At 34.2% G+C, this 12,235-nt stretch overlaps 1 protein-coding gene across 1 annotated transcript; it reads right to left on the minus strand.

Moving 5' to 3' along the window:
• Positions 1 to 1,553: 1,553 nt before the first annotated feature.
• Positions 1,554 to 3,359, minus strand: LOC134259183 (uncharacterized). Its single transcript, XM_062741779.1, has 2 exons — positions 2,775 to 3,359; positions 1,554 to 1,616 (listed from the first exon to the last, which is right to left on the minus strand). Exons 1-2 carry the CDS (start codon positions 3,357 to 3,359, stop codon positions 1,554 to 1,556), a joined length of 648 nt encoding a protein of 215 aa, XP_062597763.1.
• Between the last annotated feature and the right edge of the window lie 8,876 nt (positions 3,360 to 12,235).

Raw genomic sequence — 12,235 nt, forward strand, 5'->3', positions numbered from 1 at the left:
TTATATGCAAAAGAAATATTTAGGGGCCAACCCTTCAACTCCTTAATGGGGACGTTTAGCAAAAAATGAAAGGTTGCAGATTGTTCAAAACAATACTTTGAGCATCTTTTGTTTAATATTACTTGTCAAAATATTTCTTACTTTCGAGATAAAAAGCCTCAAAGATTTAGCATTCTGGCCCCTTGTGGCCCCTATTTATGTTTCATACGACATTAAAATTATGATATAGTTGTAGATTGTAGAGATAAACAACTTTGCTTCAGTAATGTATAACAAAATATTGACAGTTACTGAGTTATCGATTAAAGACTTTTGGCCCCTCTTGGCCCCTAATGTGATGAGTCAGCACTTTTTTCTTGATATCATATAAAAGATCCTGTTATTTTGCACAAATATTGCTCAGTATGTCTTAACAAAATAATTATACTTTAAAAGATATGATGCAAAATGTCTCAAAAATTCACTAGTGATTCGTGTCCTAAATTTTGACCCCTACCGAGCTTCCATACTAGGCACTTCCGGAAAATATCCTGACCATGTTGCAATATTGCAACATGTCCTCTATCATCCCTGAAAATTTCAGCTTTCTAGCTTGAGCCGTTTTTGAGTTCCATCACAGACAAGGAGGTCATCAAAATTTCGATCAAAGAGCGATAACTTACGACCGGAAGTGAATTTCAAAAAAATGATAAAAATGGATCAGGTTCGGATGAAGACAAATCTTTCCTGAAAATTTCAAGTCAATCGATCGAGCCATCTCCGAGAAATCTTCTGCACAAAAATTGTAGTAAGAAAAAGGAAGAATAATAAAAGTGAAAAAGAAACAATAGAATAATAGAAGGGTCTTCCGTTGGAGACGGAAGACCCTAAAAAGTGAAAAAGAAACAATAGAATAATAGAAGGGTCTTCCGTTGGAGACGGAAGACCCTAAAAATAGTGGAAAAGAAACCTAAGAATAACAAGAAGGTCTTGTATTGTCAATTAACAATAGTAATTTCCATTCCTATGTCGACATGATATATCCTAATGAGTTTCAGATAAAAGATACCACAAAGAGTCTGACGCTTCTGTTTCAAACTTGGATATTCTACTTGAAAAAGATTCTTTTGTAATCTAAAAAACAACCTATATGATAAACGTGATGAATTAAATTTTTCTTCACCTTTTTATACCTTCATCACCTGCATACTGAGTATATCTCAGTTGTTTCGTTACGCAAGAACATGCTCTACGTATGAACAATTTCTAAAACGAGGTAAATTATTGACAAGCAGTTTGATGAAACAAGAATATCAGCAGTCTCGTTTAAAATCATTATTTCATAAGTTTTACGGTCGATACAATAACCTTGTCAGCAAATAAAATTTATCATTGAGTCAAATGCTGACTGATGTTTTTCATACCAATTGTTAGTCCATTGTTGATATACTGAATTGACGACGCATTTACGCATTATGCCATGAAAGGGATTAAAGACCTCTGCCATTTGTTTGTTAGCGTGGTGAATTGGCAATGTCTATGAAGGATACCACTGAGGTTCTTAAGGATGGTTCTTAAGGACTGCCGGGATTGAATGTGGTTACCAGAGGGACCCTGTAGCTATTGTCTTTCTCCTTCTAGGGTAATAAGTTTGCCTGTCATGTCATTTCATCAATAGCAGTTTGTGTGGTGCGGGTATTGTAGCCTCTCTTGTATAAGTGGAACTTAAGAATACCGCTTTGTTCCTGATATAAGGCAGGGGATGTGCTTGAAGTATTAAGCTACGTTCAAGTCTGCCCATGAAAACTTTTGCTTAAAAAATTTTCGTATTTTCGTACCCGTAACAGTGCCATTAAGCTGCAGGAAATGTTCTCCATTGAAAATGTTGTTATAATTGAGAACACCCTAACAAAAAAATACTATAGTTAACTATAGTTAACTATAGTAAACTATAGTTAACTATAGTTAACTATAGTTTACTATAGTTAACTATACTTAACTTTAGTAAATCAAAGTGTCAAAGTTTTCGTCAAAGTTTTTCAAAGTGTCAAAGTTTTCGTCAAAGTATTTCAAAGTGTCAAAGTTTTCACTAAAGTTTTTTCAGATTGTCAAAGTTTTCGTCAAAGTTTTTCAAAGTGTCAAATTTTTCGCCAAAGTTTTTAAAAGTGTCAAAGTTTTCGATAAAACTTTTCAGAGAGTTAAAGTTTTTCAAAGTTTTTCAAAGGGTCAAAGTTTTCGTTAAATTTTTCAAAGTGTCAAAGTTTTCGTCAAAGTTTTTCAAAGTGTCAAAGTTTTCACTAAATGGTTTTCAAAGTATTAAAGTTTTCGCCAAAGTTTTTCAAAGTGTCAAAGTTTTCGATAAAGTTTTTCAAAGTTTTCGATAAAGTTTTTCAAAGTGTTAAATTATCCAAGTTTTCGATAAAGTTTTAAAAGTGTCAAAGTTTTTGATAAAGTTTTTAAAAGTGTCAAAGTTTTTAATAAAGTATTTGATAAAGTAATTCAACGTTTCAAAGTTTTCGATTAAGTTTTTGAAAGTTATAAAGTTTTCGCCAAAGTTTTTCAAACTGTCAAAGTTTTCGATAAAGTTTTTTTAAGTATCAAAGTTTTCAAAAAACTTTTTCAAAGTGTCAAAGTTTTCGCCAAAGTTATCACTATAGTTAATCAAAGTTTTCAAAGTGTCAAAGTTATAACTATTGTTAACTATAGTTAACTATAGTATTTTTTGTTAGGGCATGCTCAAGGAGCTTGACAAGGGACTCTGTAGAAAGAATTTGTATGGATCTACTTTCCCAGACTTTTCTACAGGATTCGATATCCTCATCGTGTAGAATATTGGTGTATAAAGATGTGACGTCCATAGTCACGAGAAGGGTATGATCTGGAAGGCCAGTAGAGAGCGTATTTTTAATGTAGCCCGTGGTGTCCTTGAAATAGGATGGCAAATTCTCTAAGTGTAGAAGGAAATGTAAATCAATGTATTCAGAAATTTTCCCCGTGTGGTGTCCAATTGCACCAACTGTAGGGCGACCTGGCATGCCTTCTTTTGGTATCTTAGGAAGTAGATAAAATTGGCCTGGTCTACGGTCAGTAGGATTTAGTTTCTCAAAGACGATGATACCGATCTCGTTTTTCTCAAACATTTGGTCAACAGTTTTTGTGATAGCGGAGGAGAATTCCTTAATAGGGTCAGAGTTTAGTTTCTCATACAAACGTTCGTCCAAGAGTTGTCCATGAGCCTCCGCCATGTATATCTCTTTATCCAGTACTACAACTATACAACTCTTGTGTGCTTTCTTTATCACAATGTCATCCCCATTCTTTAATAATTGTAAGGCGGATCTCTCTTCCTTACTCAAAATGTCGGGAGCTTTGTCCGGCATTGAATGGAGCTTCTCTATGTCTGACTCAAAGGCGTCAATATACGACTCAAGGGCGCAGCATTTGCCCAGTGCAGTCACTTTAGGGCCTAAAGAGATTTTGTTCCTCTAGATTGTGTAAATCTGCCTGGGAAAAGCCATATGAATCAACTTCAGAGTCTTTTCCAGAGAAGTGCTCCTTCAAACAAAGTCTCCGAAAGAATGCTCGATGTCATCTCTGATTTGTTTTTCGCCGACCTCATGTGGCTTTGGGCAGAAATTTAGCCCCTTGGAAAGAAGTGAAGTCTCTGATTCGGAGAGAGGAGAACTAGATTTATTTAGCACTGGGCAGACGCAGGAGTTTGTGAGGGTCCGTTCCTAGAGATTGTCTTTATGCGCTTGAAGCGTCTCGAGCGAGGTTTCCGTGATTTGTTTTCTCTGACCTCTGACCGGTTGTTTCTAGTCGGTGGAACCCTGTCTCGGAGAAATTACTTTCTTAGAGTCTTGTCAAGTTTATTTGTTAAGGCCATATTACATGTGTCAATAATTTTATGTGCTTCATCAAGATCGGTCTGGTACATGATATCATTAAGGGATGAATCTAAGGAAGTGATCTTACTCTCAGATTGTCCTAACTTGTTGATATCCTAATAAAGACAGAGTGACATCAATTGTTTAGAGCATCTCTTGGTAAAAACTTCCAAGCGTTCTTGAAAGCGTTTGGAGATTGTCCCTATGTTACATGTAGGCGTAATATTTATCTGGAAACCTTTTGGTATAATGTCACACTCTAGAAAATGTAAAACGATATAGGGCAGCGAGAAATTCAAATATTGAGTATATTTTTTGTGGTTCCAAACATGTAAAATGTAAATGTAAGGATTAATTATATGTTTTTTCAGTTAAGTGAATTATTGGTGTGTGAATCACACAGACTTCCACGTAGGCATATTTTTCATGAATTAAGCGCTAGCGCGCTTCATAAATATACCTAAGTGACAAGTCTGTGTGATTCACACACCAATAACTCACACAAAACTTAAAAACATTCCTTAAATGAGGTCACTGCATCGACTAAAAACTAGTGAAATGATGTTGATTTTTGATATACTTGTTTCGTCATCATATTTGGGAATAGCTTCCCCATTTCAGAAATCGTTCATACGTAGAGCATGCCTTTGCGTATGGAATCAAATGAGAGACATAAACCGCAAATGCAGGTGATAAAAGTATATTGTTGCAGAATAAAGTCAAGTTGACGATTGAAAAGCTGAAACCATCATGTTTATCATAAATCTTTGTTGTTAAGTTATAATTAGCTTTTTCCTAGTAAAATATCCAACTATTAAAAAACGTGACATTCACTGTGGCTACTTTAATTTCAAGCGCGTTGGAATATATCTAGTCAAAATGGGAAATAACAAATACATTGTGGATATGTTTGTACCGGTACCTTAATGACGAATCGAAGACCAGGAAAAGATTATTTTTTCTTCTTCTCATGTAAAAGTTTTTGAATAAATCTTTTTTACAGGAATACAGAAATAGGTTTGCTACATGTAATGATGGGATGCAATTTGTATCACAGGCACTTGATACAATTTTAATAAAAAATCGAGTATATAGTATAATAGGGGAGAAGGGGTTTGACGAGCCGCCATCAATTCCTCCATTTTCACCTTCGATTAGCCTCTGAGTTCAATCGGGTCAGCCAAATTTGATTCCATAATCAACTAGTAATATTATCCAATCATATTTCACCGTTTAAACTTACGGCAATCAGTGTGGATTTCATTCAGTATGGTTGACCTGATTAAATTAAGGTAATGCACGAAAATTGCATGGAAAAATGGTGTAGGGTTAATGATCGCGACCTAATATTCGGAAGTTCGATTATTTTTTCTCAGTTCTAATAAAGTAAGGTAAATGATCAATATGACAAAAAGGAAAACCATCTGCCTTTCACCTGGCAAAACTTTTTCACAGATTTTTAAAAATAAAAATCAGACTTTTTAGAGTTTGAAGAGAGGACCAAAGAATTTATGGTTGCTCGTAAGATCCCTTCTCCCTGTGCTTTGTATCTATGGAATTCTTACAATTGGGAAAACATGAATAACTTTGAGATAACGAAGAGTATTCAAGGTCAAACGTCCATTCAAGCATTTCAAAACAGGAGCAGAGCAAACATTGACCTCTAAAACATCAGGAGGTGGATCAGGTACCATGGAAGAGTGAGCATCACTTGTCGACCGGTCAAACTCACCGTGTGCTCCTTTTCACAATTGGTAAATAACGTCAAAAATTCTGTGTGTAAATAATGGCCTTCATACCTACGTGCATGGATTTCACTTAAATTGAATATTTAATCACAATAATCTGGTAAATCAATGATTACATTTCTTTATTTTCTTTGATTGATACTGGTTCCCATATTTTTTATACAGAAAATTAAACTTGAATTGATTATTTTCCACCAGAATTAACTTTAAATTATAGATCTTATCATAATAGAGCATGGCTAATTTCATACTATCGGGATACTCTAAAGGCATTTTTCTTAAGTATTTGGAGCTTTAAAAAAAATCTTTGTTAATTTTAGCATTATTTTAAGTCATGATTATTTTACTGACAAGTCAATTTACTTATCATTAGTTTCTCTAGCTCTTTTTATTTGAGGGTTGCATGGAATACTCTTTATGTAAGCGTGGTGCTTGTAACACGTGTAGCTTTCTCAATTAAAAAAATCTTATACCGGGGTATCTAACGGAAGCCCGTTGAGGCCAGTTCAGAGAAAGAAATATTTTTAATTGCGTTTAAACGCAATAATTATTGCGCTTAAACGCCAAACATCGATTCTTATCGCAGGAAAAATCGCAAAAATCATGCGTTTAATTGCAAAAGATTGCGTTTAATCGTAATAGTTTTTTTTGCGTTTAATTGCAATAGTTTTTTTGCATTTAAACGCAATATTTTGTTTCATTTAAATGCAATGCTCTTTGCATTTTATTGCAATAATCCTTCCTTCTAAGGATTCATTTTGCATTTGAAGCAATGATTTTGTTGTAGTTTGAAATCAAACATCGTTTAGCCAAAGATTATTATGAATACTATGGTCCGATTCTTCAAAGAAGAACCAGAGTTTCTTTAAGCTATTAGAACCCAACTCTTTTTACGCAGCCATTAATCAATTCCTTAGGTATCACAGCAAATTGAATATGTTTCATTGGTATTAATAGCTATATATTCTTGTGTTCTCAAGTTTACTGTATGTGATCAAAGGAATGGTTATGAATATACATATACATAATATGTACATGTACATATACATAACATTTCATTAGTCGTTTCCATAAGCCCTTTATACAGGTACATGTTTTAAACTTTGTGACCGCATCGTGAAGTGATAGTTTTTCAATCATTATTTCGTTACCAGTCTTTTATTTCGAAAATCCATTAAAATAAAAATATTTTTAAAGTTTAAGGTGGAATAACCCTCTCATAAGAGAGATAACTTTTCTGACAAGAGAGATAAATTTCTTCAGACATTTTGTCATGAAATTCAGTGAATTGTCATGTCAGAGTTTACTAATTTTAATCATTAGAAGCATTTCATAGTCAACTCAATCAAACCACGTCTGATTTACAAATGTTGATATCTAGTTTCTATTGCTAGTATATTTATTAATTATTTATAATAGTTTACTTAAAACAATTATACTCAGTTCCTTTAAACAGTTTAAATTGAGAAATCTCTATCTCTTATAATACAATTCTTTTAATTGTACAGAAATTTCAGATGTAGTATTGTTTATAAAAAATTAATTATTAATTTGTTTCATTAAAAAATATTTTCAAGGGCGATAATGGAACGATAACTCTTGTTTATGGATGCGTGTTATTTTACATGCACAGAAAACGATTTGTTATTCTGATTCAAAAAGCAACGCTTCATTATTTTTTTTCTAATGAGAACTAGATAGGCATGATAGTAAATATTATTTTCATATATACCTCATATTTTTAATTTAATTGTGAGATAAAAAATAATTAATCTTTCTATGTTCCATATCAAATTTTCTTCACATCATGATTTGACATATTATTCATTTCTGAAAAAGTAAGCAATGCTTCATGCTTCAAACTATTTTCCATTTGAATTTAATGCTATAGTTGTTGCTGAAAATCAATGTCTGGATTTAAAAAAAAAAGTCTTGAAATTTGGAGCAGAGGGATATTGCCCCTTAAAAGTAGAAAAATCAATATTGAAAATGCATGTTATTTTTGTTTGTAATTATAAGCAACTGACCACAGATTTAACATGAATATATATATCCATACATGCTAAAGCTCTGTTACTTTCTTATGTTGCCTTTGGTTTTACAGACCGACACTTCTTTCACCTCTTTAAATCCATACCAATGATTTAATCATTCAGAAAATGCTTGTTCAGAAAAATCTGATTCCATAAAGCTTAACAACACACAATTTTTCTCATAGGATACTGTGCAGAAAAGAAGTAAAGAAAAAATATCAGCGTGGATCCATTGCACTCTTCAAAGATCAATAGATATAATTGCTTTTTAATTCAAAGATTATTGCGATTAAATGTAAGAAAATGTTGCGTTTAATCACAATATTATTGCTATTAAATGCAAAAATTATTGCGTTTCATCTTAAAAGTATTGCGTTTAATCGCAATATTATTGCGTTTAAACGCGCACATTATTGCGTTTAAACGCAATTTTAACAATTTAACAATTTTAATTGTAATATTATAATATATATGATATATAAGAGTTTAACATTTATTGATTACGTTGGGTGAGCTGTGGTCTCCCCTATGATTTTATTATTCCATGTAAGGTTATAGTATCTATTTAACACTGTACCTAACCTCTGATCTCCTTACTAATAGTAAGCGACTAGACGTAAAACGACATCCAGTCTCTGCATTCGCAGATCTCTAACAAGCAGGGGGAGGAGGAAGATCTTGCCCTCTACCACCCCCTACCTCTTCATTTCGCTCGGAGTTTTCACCTATCCTTTAACATAATGGAATAATTATTTGCTTAAATAAATTTCTTAATGTCTCATTTGTCTTCCATATGAGGTCATGCCTCAGTAGGCGACCTCATCAGTTTAACACTATTTAGTAAACCTCTGATTTTATTTATCTTATAAAGAAGATGTACCCCTGTATTGCGAAGTTTAGGGCTACATTTAAAAAAAAATAAAAATTCACCAATTGTCATTTACTTATGGGATAAATATACTGAATTTGAAGACAAGCCAGTTGACTTACCCCCCAAATTCCAATTTATGTAACATTTAGAGAAATTGTGCACTTTCTATCCCTGTCAAAAAATTAGGGTCGCAAAGTTTTTTGGGGGGTTTTTTTTGGGAGAGGATTTGAAAAATATACATAATTATTGAAAAATAATTCTACACATACTTTGATTTCAAGTCATTACCTAATGACAACTTTCAGTCACATAGTAATAATGTACAACATATGATTACCTTTGTCTCATTCATATACCTCTACTACAATTCGTGAGCTATGAAATCATTATTGATGTACAGTATAAGACTTCCGCTTGTTTCCATTAGAGGTCATTCTATATTGTACATCAGGAGGGGGACAAGAGGTCACCTTATATTGTACATTACTAGGGGGACCAGAAACCACTTTGTATTGTACATCACAAGGGGGACCAAGGTCACCTTATATTGTACAACAATAGGGGGACCAGAGGCCACCCTATATTGTATATCAAAAGAAGAACCAAAGGTCACCTTATATTTTATTATATTATTTAGACTAGAGGTCACCTTTATATTGTACAACACAAAGGGGACCGGAGATTACCTCATACTGTGCAAGACCAGACGTCAGATTATAATGCACATTATCAGAGGAAGCAGAGGTCACCTTATACATCAATAGGGAGTCAAGTCACCCTATGTTGCAGATCATTAGGGGAATCGAATGTCACCTAATATTTTACAAAACAAGGGGGACAAGAGGTCACCTTATACCGTACATCATAAGGAGACCAGAGATTTTCTTAAATTGTACATAAATAGGGAGACGAGGCCTGGGGGCCATAAAAAGTTAGGCGAGCTCACTTTTGATCTCAGTCTCACTTTTCCCAAAGGAATATATAGTGGAAAAGTGAGACTGAGATCAAAAGTTAGCTCGTCTAAGTTTTATGGCCCCCAGGCCAGTGGTCCCCATTGTTGTTCATTTTTAAGGAAACCAGACTACTGCAGAGATAAGGCATCAACAATTCTAGACTTGTTTTAACAGTAACTAAGAGACATCTCAAAAGAAACTAGTGCTAATTGTAACGGGAACCGTTACAGATGTTCCCCAAACGCTCCCCAACTCCCTTTTGGTGCCATATTCCATTTAGGCCCTATTAAATAAGACAACATCCGTGCATTTTTGCCTTTAACAACGTTTTCCCAGAGGGATACCAATTTTATTCAAATTTTAACATTGCAGGCGTGCGCATGTGAATACACGTGCGCAATGATCATATCATCTTGTCTACAATTTTCTTTACATTTAAAATTTACTATATATTAAAACATTTAGTCCAAAAGTATTAAAAATCACTCATTCAAGTGTATTTTTAATTTCACGTTTTAATGCACGCACGTGCGTGCACGTGCATGATGACCATACCTTCTTGTAGGAGGCTCTTACATCTATCTATATTCTACATCCCATCCTGTTTGGTTGAAAACCAAGGGAATTATAGCCATTTCAAGTTTCGGCCAATCAGATTGCAGCACACGTGCATGCGCGTGATTTCATGATTTTTTTTCTAAATCACATTGTAGGATATCCCAATGCATGTATATGTTTTAAATTTCAAAGCATTTCGTCAAAAAACAAACGAGATATAGCCATTTAAAGTTTCAGCCAATCAGGTTGCAGCACACGTGCATGCACGTGATTTGTTGATTTTTTTTGTATATCATATTGCAGGATATCCTAATGCAAGACCATGTTTTAAATTCCAAAGCATTTCGTCAAAAAACAAAGAAGATATAGCCATTTAAAGTTTCAGCCAATCAGATTGCAGCGCACGTGCATGCGCGTGATTTCATGAAATTTTTTCCATACTATATTGTAGGATGTCTTAATTCATGACAACGTTTAAAATTTCAAAGCATTTCGTCTAAAAACAAAAGAGAAATTGAGATTTTTGTTTCAGCCAATCAGAGCAAGGCGCACGTGCATGCGCGTGAGTTCATGCTAATTTGACAGTGTCATATTATTAACACTTTTAATATATCCTCATGTAACGAGTTTCAAAGCATTTCATCAAAAAATGTAAAAGTTATAGCTATATTAAGTATATCAGTCAATTCACTCATTTCACGCGCACGCACGTGCAGGCGTATGCGTGCAAAATGACCTTCGTTCCGCACACCTACACTACACACCTATTAACCCTAAAAAGGTTTTAGCTCAGTTGGGTGAACAGTTTCTGAGAACACTCGCGGACAAAAAAGTACCGGAGAACAAATAAGAAAAAAAATAATAATAATAATAATAATAAGAAACAGAGTAAAAACAATATGTTCCCAAACTCCGTTTGGGGAACATAAATTAGGCGGACCAGAAGTTACAGATTAAATGCATATTAACGGGATACTAGAGATTCTCTATAAGAACACGACTAGAGGCCCATTGGTCCCATAGGTCATCTGAACACTATGTAGAAACTTTACAACAATTGAACGTGGTTCGCACTTTAAGCAAGAGGCCATGACATTCGCAATTTTGAAAAAAAGCACCATTGCTCATCATAACTATATACTTAGCATGCTTAGTTTGGCTACTCAATACATTTATTGAGCGTAGAGGAACCAAAAATGTGCATTTCAAACAATCAGTAATAATTAATAATAATTAGTAGTCCCCATTTACCACAAAAACCCTCATCCTGGGATCATACATTTCACAATTAAGGAAAGGCACCCTTGCTCATAAAAAATGGTTTTTACCAAAGAACAAATTTCAAAGCATTAATTAATTTAATAACAGTATTTAATTAGAGTCCCACTCATCAACGGTACCCACAGTCAGGGGCTTTAAAATTTATAATTCTGGAAAAGGCTCCCTTGCTCATCATAACTATATGTAGTTAGTTTAATTAATATCCAGGGGCAGGGAGGAAGATTTTTAAGAATTAATGTATTTTAACTATACAGTTTATATAGCCCCACCATACACAATAACCCCTGACACTTGGGTGATGAATTTCAATACTTTGGAGAGAATACCCTTCCTCATCTTAACTATGCATGTAGTTAGTTTGTTTAATATCAAGGAGCAGAGGAGAAGAATTTTAAAGAATAAATGCATTTCACCATATAATTTTATAGCCCTGCCCTAACCCTAGAGTCCCTGACCCGGCGAGAATGAGTTTGACAATTTTGGTAGAGGTGCAATGCTTATAATGAATATGCAGTTTGACGGCTCGATGTAAATGAGTAAAGAAGATTTTTAAGGATTTCATCCATTGTAGTGGTTTCGCACCAATGCTCTTGTCCCAGGGGGTGGAGGGCAGGGACCATTTTTAAAACATTCCCCCTTCACCCATAGATGCTTTATGCCAAAATTGGTCGAAAATGCTTGAGGGATTTCAGAGAGAGGCTGAAAATGTTGGAATGTTAACACAATGCACAGGGCACGATGCCAGAAAAAAAGTACCAGATAGCAATTAGTGACATATGTTGATTCAGGCGATCAAATAAGGAGTCCTTTGGTCTTCATATTTATCCAAATTATTAGGTGTCTTCTTGTCTCCCCGTTGACTTACAATATTATAACAACTGGTCTTCTTATTGATGTAAAATATAACGTGTCTTCCAGTTTCTTC

This window comes from Saccostrea cucullata, unplaced genomic scaffold, assembly GCF_032062105.1.
Source record: "Saccostrea cucullata isolate Sc308-1 unplaced genomic scaffold, CSIRO_AGI_Scuc_v1 ctg957, whole genome shotgun sequence".
NCBI lineage: Eukaryota > Metazoa > Mollusca > Bivalvia > Ostreida > Ostreidae > Saccostrea > Saccostrea cuccullata.